Raw genomic sequence first — 15913 nt, forward strand, 5'->3', positions numbered from 1 at the left:
TATTATATAAACAGTGTACAAATCAATATAAACGGTATTATTCGCATTCATCCGATATCGTTTTAAGAAATGTCGCTTGCTGATCCCTCAGCGCAGTGCTATCGCAGTCGGTAACAAAAGTGACTGAGAGTTTCGTGACTGTTATGTTACACACTGCAGCACGTTGAACTCGGCATGCTCAGCTTTCTTTCTGAGTTCTTTCACTGGTGCCGTGTCCCGCATTGACGCAGGATCGGCATTGGTAGCAACGGATTTGGCAAGGTTAGTGGAAAGGTGTGGCCGGATGCCCTTCCTGCCGCCACCCCGTATCCCCCGGGAAGGAATTAGTGGACCCCAATAGTCTGCGACTAGTGTAGTCTGTGGAAAAGTGCGACAGTGTTCAGATGTCTGCGAGTCGTGTAATTGAGGCGGGACGTGGGGAGCAGCCCAGTATTCACCTTGGGGGATGTCGAAAACCGCCTAAAAACCGCATCCAGGCTGGCCGGCACACCGGCCCTCGTCGTTGAGCCGCTGGGCGGATTCGATCCAGGGCCAGTGCCTACCCAAGTCAACGGTGCCTATTCTGTATCTTTCCACTATTGTGCGATCATTTCGGTACTCAAGAGCACCGAACGGTCTAGTACTCGAATTAGAGCCCCTATATTATTCAGTATGCATTTCGAAAAGGATACCGTTCAGGTCTAGAGAACCGAAGCGCTGTTGTTCGGTTCGCGTCGCGCAAGCCAATCAAAAACAAGCGGCCACAGATCCGCGCATGCGCAGTGCAGTGTGCACAGCACCATGAACACGAAGGGGCTAGCAGACGTCAAAGGCGCGCTGTTCTTCGAAGTACCGAAAAAACAGCGTATCTGACTGTATTCTTCAGATTGTCGTAAATGCCGCATTATGTTATCTTATTCTCATTCAGATTGACATCGTGTTTCGGATTTTACGTTTCGGAAAATGAGATAAGAATAGTGTGAAGTACTACATTGCACTAATACATCTATTAAAACACCCGAAAAATTGATCCTGGGAGTTTCAATGAATAGAAAGATAAATAGAATGTGGTTATACCTCGCTCCTAGAGATCCAAATGATTAAGTAGCCCACTTCCCTTTATGATACGTCAACGATTTGGCTCTTAAAAACAAAGTTGAGGGGAAAAAAACGCATTTTCGAGAGCTCCTGCAATTCACATGAATGAAAATATTTCGTATATGGTGCTACATTCTAAAAATATTACGGCGGAGGTCTTTCATCTCTGTCTACTGTTGTTGAGGATTTGATTGCAGATAATGACTTGTGACAAGCAAGATTATGAAGATGACTGCTGATAGTTACATTCCCAGTAATTTAAGCTGTGCTCTTAGATTCCTGTCTAACAGCACTCTCGGAAATACCTACATATTCGTAAAAAATGATAAATTATTTCCTACAAGAAAAAATATAAAGGTCACTGCCGGTTGTTTCCCTCACAGAAATTTCATATTTCGATTTTAAACACACAGAAATCACGAAATCATTACCGAGGAAGTGCGCTCTTACATGTGAGTAATGACGAATCACAATGTCTCAGAACGTGTTGCATATATGAAAAGAAAAAAAGAATTGCGTTCATCCCTGCGCGAACCTGTGTCATTTTGTTACGCATTCCGGCGCGCTAACCACTTTTTTTTCGTTGTTGATCTTTATGTTTGCTCGTTGCGGACGTCATATGACATCCGTTGAAATTCGTTTGTTGATCCTTCCACTCAGTTTTTTTTTATTATAAAGGCCAACCGGCTCTTTCTTTTTTTTTACGATATTGTTTTTAAATAAAGAAAATATGAAACACAGAACCAGGTTTGAACTCAGAACCTTTCGCTTAGCAACCAAACACTTTTTTTTTTACCTTTTTTTTTCTAGAAAATTACCTCTTCCACTTCAGGTGTTGGCCCCTATCACCCATACTGCCCCCCAAAACCTATCTAACCTAAAACCAAAAACAAAGCTAGTGCCACCGCCACTTTCATCCTAAAGCTAACTAGAACTTCCGTTCGCCACCACTTCAGGTTCCACCAACGAAACAAAAATTAAATATGCCTCTGAACTTTAAATAATAATAATAATAATAAAAGGAAAAAGGAAAGGGTATAATACTTTATTATATTTTATTTGTTGTTCATTTTGTTCTTAGTTTGGTCTTGTGTATTTATTTGGATTCGAACGCAGGTCTCCTGCCCACTTTTTTATCTTTTTTTTATTTATATACGTATCAATGTGCGAACAGTCATACTTAATCAAGCCTGGAAAACTCTCTCTGACCGAACACGCTGAGATACCGTGCCGGCGCTACTTGGCCACACCAATCACCAGGCACACATTGGTCAATTCTTGTACTATTGAGGCCGTGAACCGTAGGCTGACTTCGTTCCCAAACGCTGCTGCCTAAGTCATAAACGCGTAATAGTTTCTAAGGTTTCAATATCAGGCTTCACATAACTGATTTCCAATGTTACTTGAAAGTTGTAAACACGTTTCGATAAATACTAACTAAACTATTTGTGGGAAAAAGTACTCAAAGGCACTAGTAACGTCAGTTCACACTCATGTAATGCCGGCCGGAGTGGCCGTGCGGTTCTAGGCGCTTCAGTTTGGAACTGCGTGACCGCTACGGTCGCAAGTTCGATTCCTGCCACGGGCATGGATGTGTGTGATGTCCTTAGGTTAGTTAGGTTTAAGTAGTTCTAAGTTCTAGGGGACTGATGACAGATGTTAAGTCCCGTAGTGCTCAGAGCCATTTCAACCATTTGAACTCATGTGATATACGTAAGCAGAGCCGATGTCTTGATATTTAATGATCTTTGAACTCTTATTTGCAAAAAAATAACACGTATTTTGAGAGAATATTGACCGAAAACTTTTTTTTTATGTAATCATTCACAGTAACAACTTAACCTAATCATATTTAGAACAACGGAAAGTAGTCTATTCTGAACTCACTTTCTAACCAGATGCGTCCTCTGGTGATTAGTTAGTAACACAATCATTAAATCCAAAGCTAAAACCGCTAAAGATGTTTAAAATAACAAATTATGTGTGTACATAAACCACAGCTCACCGATCGATGCCTGACCGAAATCCAAGACCTCTCGGCACAATTGCCATCAAATCGGTGGGAGGACCTTTCGGTAACAAGTCTCAGAAGCAGCAGGAGGTTGCAGAATTCAGACACTGTATTTGCTGAGCATGTACTGAGTGCGGGTCACAACTACCAGCCAGTGTTCCAAGGCCATAAACTCAACCTGCTCGAAGCCCTGGAAATTAACAAACATCTTGCTCACAGACCAGATCTCATCCTAAATGACCAGACACAGCTCAACACTTCCTATCTCCTCAACTTCATATAACCATATTTGTTGTTCATTACTTCCCACACTCTCTCTTCCTACATATTCCCATTTTCCTGTATTCATTAAGTTGTTCTGTTTTGTTAAAGTTGTCTTTGTATTCCACATACACTGTAGTTTCAATAGTTAAGGCTTTCTTTTAACTGTATTACTGTCCATGTTTAACACCTCTTGTAGTTGTCTCAAATACTGTTCATATTTTACTTTGCTCATTTATTTAATGAAAACTGTTACACAGCCACTGCTTTGATTATAATGTTAAAATGCAGTACCACCACTGTCTAGACTGTAGGTTCCCTAAAACACCTCCATTTTCCTGCATTTATTTATTTCTGTTTATCTTATTGATATTGCTTAATTTCCTTATATATTTTCTATTTACACTGATAACTGTCTCTTCTTTTAAATTGTTGTGTATCACTCTCCATGTTTCATACCTCCTGAGGAAGCCTTCTCTAGTACTAACTTTATTTTATTTTATTAGTTTCGTTTATTAATAGAAACTGTTATCTAAGCATGCTATTCCTATTTTGTGCTAAAGGTTTTCCTGTCTACTCCATTGTTATTGATGTACAGTTCAGTTTCTACTTTTTAATTGCAAAGATGTTACTTACTGTATGTTTGTACATCAGTCTAGGGGTGTTACTTTTCTTCCAATGTTGTCTGCTAACATTTAACTTCTTTGGTGACAATACTCGCAAGGGAACCTCCCCATCGCACCCCCCTCAGATTTAATTATAAGTTGGCACAGTGGATAGGCTTTGAAAAACTGAACACAGATCAATCGAGAAAACAGGAAGAAGTTGTGGGAACAATGACAAAATAAGCAAAATATACAAACTGAGTAGTCCGTACGCAATATAAGCAACATCAAGAACGACCTGAGTTCAGTAGCGCCTTCGTCCCATGGTTAGCGTGAGCATATGCAAAATGAGAGGTCCTGGGTTCAAGCCCTCCCTCGAGTGAAAAATTTAATTTTTTGAGAGTGATTATCACATCCACAAGAAAACCTAAATCGGGCAAGGTAGAAGAATCTTTTAACCGATTCGCCAAGTGTAAAAGTTAGGTGGGTCGACAACGTATTCCTGTCATGTGACGCATATGTCGTCACCAGTGTCGTATAGAATATATCAGACGTGTTTTCCTGTGGAGGAATCGGTTGACCTATGACCTTGCGATCAAATGTTTTCGGTTCCCATTGAAGATACACGTCCTTTCGTCTACTAATCGCACTGTTTTGCGGTGTGGTCGCAAAACATAGACACTAAACGCATTACAGTGAACAGAGACGTCAATGAACGAACGGACAGATCATAACTTTGCGAAAATAAAGAAAGTAAACTTTTTCACTCGAGGGAAGACTTGAAGCAAGGTCCTAACCACGGGACCACGGCGCTCCTATGCTTACGTTGTCTTTGATGTTGCCTGTCTTGCGCATGGGCCACTCAGTTTGTATATTTTGCTTATTTTCTTCATAGTTCCACACAACCTCTTCCTGTTTTCACGACTGATATGTGTTCAGTTTTTCATGGCCTATCCACTGTGACAACTAAATCTAAGGGGGGTGCGATGGGGAGGTTCCCTTGTCAGTAAATGTCTGAAGATGGCCTTATAAGCCGAAAACCGGTTTACAATAAAAGTAATATTGTAGAACAAAAGAAAACCGGTGCTTCTCATTTATTAAATCTCAGAAGCTTACTGAAGAGGATATTTCGATAAAGAACCGAAAACGACGTCACTACCGAGGCTAACCTACTACACCGATCGGTACGAACGATACAGAATAGGGGCCCAGAAAGCAGCGCGTTAATCTGGCGCGTGAACTCGACACGCTCAGCGTTGACGTTTAAAAAACGCGGACCGCGTGCCGACAGCTTTACTGTGTGAAAATAACGCTGAACAACTGAAAAATGGTCAGCAAGTGGCGATACTGACCTGGAGCGTCGTCGGACGTGACGATGATCTGCTGGGAGATGGTGTTCTTCTGCAGGACCCTGGTGAAGTTGACGGGCCCCAGCACGTAGGTGACGTGTCCCAGGTGCACGCCGCGGCAGCGCTCGACGGCGACGCGGCCGAGCCGCTGTGCGCGCTGCGGCAGCACCGCCTCCACCAGCTGGCCCGCCGCCGTGCGCCGGCACGCCTCTGCGCCCGGGCAGTCTCCGGCCGGCGCCACGCACACGTGAACGTCGGCGCGATCGCTGTCGCCGGCGCTGCGCCTGCGCTCAGCCGGCTGCAGGCTCAGCTGGCGGTGCAGCTGCACCTGCAGTTCCCGCTCCCTGCTGGGCGCGGCCGCAGCCGCCGAGCCGGCCTCGTCGCCGTCCGCTGTCCCGAAGCTCATGTCGCCGCCTGGCTACTGCTCGCTGCTGCCCCCCACACACTGAGTGAGCGCTGCAGTCCCACAGCGGCGGGACGTTATCTGCTGCCGGAGCGGAGAGTGGGGGGCTCTACGTCAATTGGTTTCAAGGCCAGGCTGGCTTCTGCCAAGTTTCTTTCAGTGTCTTCCTCATCTGCAACACTCCAATGAGGATGAGGGGGTACCAGTTCACCACAATCGAAAATCGTCGGTAGATTCTACATACAGGGTGTTACAAAAAGGTACGGCCAAACTTTCAGGAAACATTCTTCACACACAAAGAAAGAAAATATGTTATGTGGACATGTGTCCGGAAACGCTTACTTTTCATGCTAGAGATCATTTTATTACTTCTCTTCAAATCACATTAATCATGGAATGGAAACACACAGCAACAGAACGTACCAGCGTGACTTCAAGCACTTTGTTACAGGAAATGTTCAAACTGTCCTCCGTTAGCGAGGATACATGCATCCACCCTCCGTCGCATGGAATCCCTGATGCGCTGATGCAGACCTGGAGTACCAAGAGTATCTACATTTGGTGTCGGGGTTGCATAGACAAGAGCTTTCAAATGCCCCCATGAATGAAAGTCAAGAGGGTTGAGGTCAGAGAGCGTGGAGGCCGTGGAATTGGTCCGCCTCTACCAATCCATCAGTCACCGAATCTGTTGTTGAGAAGCGTACGAACACTTCGTGCATGAACCACATGTTGGGTCGTACTTGTAAAGGCACATGTTCTAGCAGCACAGGTAGAGTATCCCGTATGAAATCATGATAACGTGCTCCATTGAGCGTAGGTGGAAGAACATGGGGCCCAATCAAGACATCACCAACAATGCCTGCCCAAACATTCACAGAAAATCTGTGTTCATGACGTGATTGCCAATTGTGCGCGGTTCCAGACTGTAGCGCCTACAACCGCTCGGCCACCCCGGCTGGCTCCCAGACTTCAGTCCATGCGATTATATGCTTTGGGGTTACCTGAAGTCGCAAGTGTATCGTGATCGACCGACATCTTTAGGGATGCTGAAAGGCAACATCCGACGCCAGAGCCTCACCGTAACTCCGAACGTCCTTTGCAGTGGTGTTCACAACATATTCCTCAACTACAGCTATTGTTGAGGAATGATGGTGGACATATTGAGCGTTTTCTCTAAGGAACATCATCTTTGCTTTGTCTTACTTTGTTGTGCTAATTATTGCTATTCTGATCAGATGAAGCTCCATCTGTCGGACATTTTTTGAACTTTTGTATTTTTTGCTTCTAATAAAACCCCATGTCATTCCAAGCATGTGTGTCAACTTGTACCTCTCTATCTACATTATTCCATGATTTATTCAGTTTTCAAAATTTACACTGACTTTTTGGTTACCCGGTATTTGACAAAGATCTTTGACATTGCACTAAAAAGGGGTATTACACTGTCATCATATTTTTCGTCAAAGTTCAAGATGGCTAACAACAACAACTTCTTATTAACCGCAGCAGTTGCATGTACCACAATTGCACTGTGTGTACATGCAGAAGAGAAGGGTGGAAAAAATAAGGAAACGTACCTGGGTAAAGCTGTGGGTTTTACGACGACCCGATAAAAGCATTCAACGAACTTGTTACGTGAGCTTATAGTGAAGGACGTCAAATCGTACATCAATTACTTAAGAATGGATGAGCATACATTTCTGTATGTGCTCCAATACCCCTTGTACCTACGCTTGTCTTATGATATAAAATCACTGTCACAAAAATTAAGACAATGATTTTATATCAGGTGGTCTGCCTCATGTATCGTTATATCCAAATGGTTTATAGATGTTAATCTACATTCAGATCCTATGATGGCACCTTTAGTGTGTTGAAACCGATTATGTAGTAAACAGTGTTTAAGCGATCTTGTCTTTTGAATTATTTCTACAACAGAGTAATCACCCCCACTACCCACTATACGTTCACTGCAAAAGATCTATTCATCTTTGAGTCTAGTCATTATTGTACAAGAAGTTCACAACTGATCGGGTTTCAGGAACAATACTATTTATCAATAGTCTGTTTTTTATTGAACTTATGTAAATTATAATGATTAATAAGCCCATGTCTCAACTTTTGTATCTTTAAATCACCTGGTGTACAACTACCAACAATTATTCAATAAATGTTTACAACACATACATTAAAAATATAGTTAATAGGACGTAATGTCAGTTATCAGTATAAATCACAGTTTGTACAGCCCACAGTCTTCATTTCTCACTTTTTACTTATTACAAACAAATAACACAAAACGTGTTTGTAAATTCACTGTCGGAAAGGAATATTTGTATAGTACTCTTGGGTCCCTGTGTCACAGAACACCTTCAGTTCTTGCAGATGATGGTACTTTTCCTTGATGATAGGCAGCAGTCCTGAAACATGCGAACTCTTATTATCATGGTATCTCAATAGGTTTGTTATGATATAGCAGGCCCTTCTATTTCACACACTGGCATGATCTAGCCTCATTTAATTACTGTGACTAGAGTCTTTACCAGCCTACCTTCGTAACAGGGTGAAGGGAACAAAAATTCTCATTCTGCAAGTTCTCGTTCCTCTTCCATTCGTCCAGCAGGAGCAGTAACAATTAATGTAATCCAAGATCCGTTGTAAGAGTCACGATGTATGACAAGCCTTGGATGGTGACGTTCTATCTTCATCTCCTTAATAATTCGCGATGGTAATGGACATTTTGATCAGTATCTTGGTTGCAAGAAATCAGTCCAGTCACGTATCATTGAAACATCAACTTCAACAACCTGAAAAGGAGTAGGTTTCGCACGCGCGTCTTTAAATATAACTGTCCAATCCTTTGGGAGCTAAGCATTTGTTTTACATTTGATGAGGCCCATGTCTTTGTCACTTTCCTGGTATGAATGTCCTCTTACGTGGATTGTTACATGAATTGAGTCAAATCGCTTTGCATGATGGATAAGATAATGGATGAACCCGAAAAGGTTGTGGTTTTTGTTTTGACCACCACATGACTCACAGAAGACTTCCAAATTTTTAACCTCAGGATCCAGATACGAAGTAACATAATGATGCAGGAAAGAAACTACTTCATTTCAACCTTTCTTCCCTATAGTTTCAGGATGAACTGAAACGCTGCATTACAGCCTGAGAGGCTATGTACATTAAATAGATATAGAGAAAGCTGTTGCTTATAATAGACAATGTTGGTACTGTGATTGGACATGGAAGATTTCGTTGGAAATCCACACATATTGATTCTGTGTTTGTAAGCTTTTTGCTTCTCTGTCGAGATTTTCTTTTACGCTGATAGAATGCATCAGCTATATGGCGATGCAGTTCATATCAATTTTCTCTCTTTTAATGGTATTTTGAACGTCTGATATGAGGATAAAATCAGAGAGATTAGAGCCCACACAGAAGCATACCGACAATCCTTCTTTCCACGTACAATACGAGACTGGAATAGAAGGGAGAACCGATAGAGGTACTCAGGGTACCCTCCGCCACACACCATCAGATGGCTTGCGGAGTATGGATGTAGATGTAGATCCAGATGATCTTTCCTTTCCATCTATTGCGTGTGTGAGTTCTGACTCTATAACTGCATGTATCACTTTGAGGGAAACCGAATGAGATGCTAAATTTTGTATTAAGTATTTTACGATAAGTTTCATATGATACGGAACTAGGAGACTGTGTCTCTTGAAACATGTCTAACATCTTCTTGAAGGTGAGTTCTTCAGGCAGATACAGTTTCTATGTTTTATTTATGCTCTAATGACTGGACTGTCCTTTAAATGATATGATGTGAGGGCAGATGTTTTGCTCTGTTTCTGTTGAAAGTTTGTGAACTTGGTTTTCGTTTATCAACTGGGGCCGTGCCTTCATTTTTTAAAGGACTTTCTGATCTCTCCTTTGAAATACGATGCAGTTATATAAATGCCTTTTGACAAACAGACCTCATAACGAAATATATAATCACTCAAAGTATCTACTGTCTCATCTCTGCGTGGCCTTTGGCGTTGTACGTTGTCAACAGAAATCATTCCTGCCAGATGACAACAATGCTCATTCCAGTCCTTTCGAAAATTGAAATTGAATATTAATGTAGACTTCTCTGCATCAGTTAGCAAATCAGTGTAATTCTTCTTGCAGTTACAATGCTCTCCTATTTTATGTGACATTGTTCTTAGCTTTCCAGATACTTCAGATTGTCTATCATAGCTCTGTCTTTTTCTAGACTCGTGACTGCAGCTTGATATTCCATCACCAGTTGAAACACCAACCTCAGTGGGATTTTACATGAAATTCAATTCTGTCTACCACACCACAAAGCGTTGAAGTGATTGTCAAGGCTGCCCTGTTTTAGGAAAAATCACGGCACGAAATTTAGTTCCTCCACAGCACAAAGCAAAGAAGCTAATGTCAAATCTGCTCCGTCTTATCTTCGACAATACGTAGGAAAGGTCGACAGTGACATTACATTGAACAATGTCAGCAATGACACTTCCATAAAAGCAGACAAAAAATCAATACAGCTCAGAAATACGCACCTGCTGGACTTCGCCCTTTCTGTCCGTGTATTGGGCTGACTTGACCCGTTTTCTCTGTGTATACCATATTTTAATCTGGCTACAGCTCCGTGACTATATCCATCACATTCATTTAAGTTCACCCAACTGGAAGTACATCTGATGACCTTCATAATGGTACCACTAACTCATTTTCGTGAGATTTGGACTTAATTCCTTCTTTCCGTATAGTCTTCAAATACTTCAGACAAAATTATTTGACATAGGACTAACAAGCCTAGCGGCTCCGAAAGGGAGTTTAAAACACCCAAACATAATTTACAAGCTACAGTTTTAAAATCAGAAAATAATTTCTTATAGGTAGAAATACATGCATCAGTTACAGTTCTGCTCAAACTTAGCAGCCTTCCACGGTCGTAAACCCACGCAGTTGTGCCGGTGCAGCCCAGCTGGCCTAGGAAACAACACGTTCCTTCTAGAACACACCAAACAAACTATCAGAACATGGCCCGTTTTACGCCAACTACGAACCTACCCAACCTTTTGCAGGCAAGATTTTAAATCAGATATTAAAGAACGGCCTTGCAAACACTCAATAAATACTAAATTCTTAAAGCAAATTTCAGTAATTTAAAGCACGCAATACATTTTCATTGCAACTTTAACCATCAAAAGATTTAAGTAGGAAGCTTATTGAAATACTCCAGCAGTACACAAAATAATAAAAGCACAGTTTATTGTAGGGTTAAGATAAAATTACACCTTTAGAATTACAACAAAGATAGCGTTGCATCATATGAGCTGCTGGCGCACACAGTTGAGCACAGGTAACCAGTACGTAAGCAAGTACTGCAAGAGCAACCTTTACCAGTATTTAAGGTTACACACTTTGGTATTCAATACAACATACTTCAAACAATATAGGAGTCTTTACCACAGTCGCACTTGTAGGACTTGTCTGGAATTGGGTTTTAAATGAAAAGCTATTATTCCGGCAAAATTTTTTAGGTGCAATCTCTATGCTGTTTGAACAATTTGCACAGCTTTTGTAAGTTACACAAAGTAAATTACGTAATAGACACATGTAGTACTTGCAAGCACAAAGGCACCTGCAGAGCGAGGAACTCCGACGCACAAAGGCAACAGCTCAACCTGAAAGTCGTTAAAGGCCACACAACAAGAATGATCCTGGATGGGAAAACACCTTACCCAACAGAATTATCTGACCTGATTTATTTATTTATCTTTTTATTTATTTACACGCCAAATTCCGTGGCACCAAATTTAGGAGCAAATCTCTAAGGTTTTGGAAGGTGTCAGTACATAAATTACAACATAAAAGTAATGAGAGATAAAAATAAAATGTTTATGAACCCGAAAAAAGTCAATCCATAATTTTAAGTAAACGCAATCAACAAGGAACTCCTCGACAAAATAGATGGAATGACCCAAGAGGAAGCTCTTCAGTTTCGATTTGAAAGCGCATGGATTACTGCTAAGTTTTTTGAATTCGAATGGTGGCTTATTGAAAACGGATGCGGCAGTATACTGCGTAACTTTCTGCGCAAGAGTTAAGGAAGTTCGATCCAGATGCAGGTTTTATTTCTGCCGAGTATTAACTGAGTGAAAGCTGCTTATTCTTCGGAGTAAGCTAATATTACTAACAAGAAATGACAGTAAGGAATATATATATTGGGAGACCAATGTCAAAATACCCAGACTGACGTTTGTAAATTTACACCACCTATTTCCCGATCCTCCTGTTTCTGAGCCAACAATATCCTTTTAGAATGGGAAGAGTTACCCCAAAATATAATATCATACGACATAAGCGAATGAAAATAAGCAAAGTAAACTAATTTTCGTGTCGAACGATTACTCACTTCAGATACCGTACGAATAGTAAAAATGCAGCATTAAGTCTTTGCACAAGATCCTGAACGTGGGCTTTCCATAACAGTTTACTATTTATCTGAACACATAGAAATTTATGTGTTGTAAACTGTAAGAACTGAGTCTTACTGTGATTTAGCTTTAGTTAATTTCCTAAAAGCCATGAACTTACGTCATGAATTCCACTATTTGAAACCGAGCTAATGTTGCACACAACATCCTTTACGACCAAGCTAGTGTCATCAGCAAACAGAAATATTTTAGAGTTACCTGTAATACTAGAGGGAATATCAGTTATATAAATAAGGAACAGGGGTGCCCTCAACACTGATCCCTGGGGAACCCCCCACTTGACTGTACCTCACTCAGATCCCACATCACAGCCATTCTCAACATTGTGAATAATGACCTTTTGTTTCCTGTTGCTAAAGTAAGAGGTAAACCAGTTGTGAGCTACCCCCCGTATTACAACTTCTGGAGCAATATTTTGTGATGAACACAATCAAACGCCTTAGTTAAATCTAAAAATATGCCTAGCGTTCGAAACCATTTGTTTGACCCATCCAGTACCTCACAGAGAAAAGACAATGTACCATTTTCAGTTGTTAAACGATTTCGAAAGTCGAACTGTACATTTGATAGCAAATCGTGTGATATAAAATGATGAATTATCCTTACATACACAGCCTTTTCAATAACTTTGGCAAACACTAATGGCATAGAAATAGGTCTAAAATGGTCTACATTATCCCTTTCTCCCTTTTTATAAAGTGGCTTTAGTACTGTGAATTAAATCGTTCAGGAAACTGACAATTCCTGATTGTGCAACCATTGCCTCTGTTGCCTGGTATCATTACTTTTCGTTATTGTTCTCGGATATATGGCCACAATTCCCTTTACACATTCTTCAACTGGTGTGTTACATTTGAAAATGACGACGTAGTTCGTTGAAAAAGGTAATACAACCCCTTTTTGTAAAGAAAATTTTTATGCGCTGTGACTATGGCTTCACTATTGTAATGCCAAATAAACATTTAACTTCTATTATAGCGACGCTCCTGTATGACAGTTATGTCGGAATACAGAATTATCACAGCTGAATGTGACAGCGGCAGACAGAAGACTTGGCACGGCGATAGGTTGCAGACGGTTGGATTTAGGCCTCTGCACGGCTACACAGTCCTCCAGACCTTGCAATGCCCCACTTCGGCTATTAGTGAGAAGTTTCACGCCACGTCGTCCAATGACGAGCGTTGCTTCCGTCCTGGGCCAAAACAAACTTCGGCCGACATGTGTGGCCGTGCGGTTCTAGGCGCTTCGGTCTGGAACCGCGTGACCGCTACGGTCACAAGTTCGAATCCTGCCTCGGGCATGGATGTGTGTGATGTCCTTAGGTTAGTTAGGTTCAAGTAGTTCTAAGTTTAGGGGACTGATGACCACAGATGTTAAGTCCCATAGAGCTCAGAGCCATTTGAACCATTTGAAATAAAACAAACTTCGGGCTTGCACGCCCCACCACTGACCACGGAACGACCAATACTGCCACGACGGCGACTAACAGGGTCACTGCCCTCTCCTGATAACCATCGTAACTTCCAGCGGGTCTCACTGCTGAGCCAGCCTCTGTGTTATCGTTCCGTGACCGCCTAAACAGGCGATCGCGACCAACTACTCCACGACAAAGCGCAGGCACGAGAAAGAGCCGACACACTAACGGTTGCAGAGTTAAGCTACGGCTGAGATTCAATTAATTACTCAACTCCACACACGAATACACTACATTATAATATCCTGACATCACCATTTTAATGAAAAAAAAGTGAGCTTATCTTTCAGTAAAAATGAATAATAAGTGTAATTTGTGAACCATACACTGAACGCTTGTATACAGGGTGGTCCATTGATAGTGACTGGGCCAAATATCTCACGATATAAGCGTCAAACGAAAAAACTACAAAGAGCGCAACTCGTCTAGCTTCAAGGGTGAAACCAGATGGCGCTATGGTTGGCCCGCTAGAAGGCGCTGCCATAGGTTAAACGCATATCAACTGCGTTTTTTAAAAATAGGAACCCTCATTGTTATTACGTATTTGCGTAGTACGTAAAAAATATGAATGTTTTAGTTGCACCACGTTTTTCGCTTTGTAATAGATTGCGCTGTAATAGTCACAAACGTCTAAGTACGTGGTATCACGTAACATTCCACCAGTGCGGACGGTATTTGCTACGTGATACGTTACCCGTGTTAAAATGGACCGTTTACCAATTGCGGAAATGTCGATATCATGTTGATGTATGGCTATTGTGATCAAAATGCCCAACTGGCTTGTGCTATGTATGTTGCTCGGTATCCTGGACGACATCATTCAAGTGTCCGGACCGTTCACCGGATAGTTGCGTTATTTAAGGAAACAGGAAGTGTTCATGCACATGTGAAACGTCAACCACGACCTGCAACAAATGATGATGCCCAAGTATGTGTTTTAGCTGCTGTCACGGCTAATACGCACATCAGTAGCAGACAAATTGCGCGAGAATCGGGAATCTCAAAAACGTCGGTGTTGAGAATGCTACATCAACATCTATTGCACCTGTACCATATTTCTATGCACCAGGAATTGAATGGCGACGACTTTGAACGTCGAGTACAATTCGGCCACTGGACACAAGAGGAATTAAGGGACGATGACAGATTTTTTGCACGCGTTCTATTTAGCGACGAAGCGTCATTCACCAAACCGGCGTAATAGGCACTACAGGGCAACGGAAAATCCGCGATGGCTGCGACAAGTGGAACATCAGCGACCTTGTAGGATTAATGTATGGTGCGGCATTATGGGAGTAAGGATAATTGGCCCCCATTTTATCGATGACAATCTTAATGGTGCAATATATGCTGATTTCCTACGTTATGTTCTACCTATGTTACTAGAAGATGTTTCACTGCATGACAGAATGGCGATGTTGGATTTGTCATCGAAGCACCATACCATGGCCCTCACGTTCACCGGATCTGACGTCCCCGGATTTATTTCTGCGGGGAAAGTTGAAGGATATTTGCTATCGTGATCCATCGACAACGCCTGGCAACATGCGTCTGCGCATTGTCAATGCATGTGCGAACATTACGGAAGGCGAACTGCTCGCTGTTGAGAGGAATGTCGTTACACGTATTGCCAAATGCATTGAGGTTGACGGACATAATTTTGAGCAATTATTGCATTAATGTGGTATTTACATGTAATGCGTTCTCAGAAATGATAAGTTCACAAAGGTAAATATATCACATTGGAACAACCGAAATAAAATGTTCCAACGTACCGGTACCTACGTTGTGTATTGTAATTTAAAAAACCTACCTGCTACGAACTAAATTGTGAGCCATATGTTTATGACTATTACAACGCCTTCTATCACAAAGCGAAAAAAGGGGTCCAACTAAAACATTCATATTTCTTTACGTACTACACGAATATATAACAAAAAAATTGGGTTCCTATTTCAAATGACACAGTTGATATCCGTTTGACGGATGGTAGCGCCATCTAGCGGGCTAACCATGGCGCCACCTGGTTTCCCCCCTTCAAACTAGACAAGTTTCGTTCTTTGTAGTTTTTTCGTTTGACGCTTATTCCGTGAGATAATTGGCCCGGTCACGATCAATGGACCACCCTGTGTATGCGTAATTGATTCGCTAACTAAACCAATATCTCCAAAAATTATTTTCTGACGCATGTAATATTTCAGTCAACATCGTC

At 41.7% G+C, this 15913-nt stretch overlaps 2 protein-coding genes across 2 annotated transcripts in view; both read right to left on the reverse strand.

The window, feature by feature from the left end:
* LOC126266760 (peptidoglycan recognition protein-like) overlaps positions 1–5774 on the reverse strand; it is an 81616-nt gene extending 75842 nt beyond the window's left edge. Inside the window, exon 1 of the mRNA XM_049971280.1 lies at positions 5307–5774. Coding sequence (XP_049827237.1) covers positions 5307–5709 — 403 coding nt within the window. The 5' untranslated portion in view covers positions 5710–5774. The remainder of the gene's footprint in view (positions 1–5306) is intronic.
* Positions 5775–8031: 2257 nt separating this feature from the next.
* Positions 8032–15913, reverse strand: part of LOC126267588 (lipase 3-like) — a 164376-nt gene continuing 156494 nt past the window's right edge. Inside the window, exon 8 of the mRNA XM_049972888.1 lies at positions 8032–8126. Within this exon, the coding sequence (XP_049828845.1) occupies positions 8079–8126 (48 nt within the window). The 3' untranslated portion in view covers positions 8032–8078. The remainder of the gene's footprint in view (positions 8127–15913) is intronic.

The sequence above is a fragment of the Schistocerca gregaria genome, chromosome 4 (genome assembly GCF_023897955.1).
Source record: "Schistocerca gregaria isolate iqSchGreg1 chromosome 4, iqSchGreg1.2, whole genome shotgun sequence".
NCBI classification, from domain to species: domain Eukaryota; kingdom Metazoa; phylum Arthropoda; class Insecta; order Orthoptera; family Acrididae; genus Schistocerca; species Schistocerca gregaria.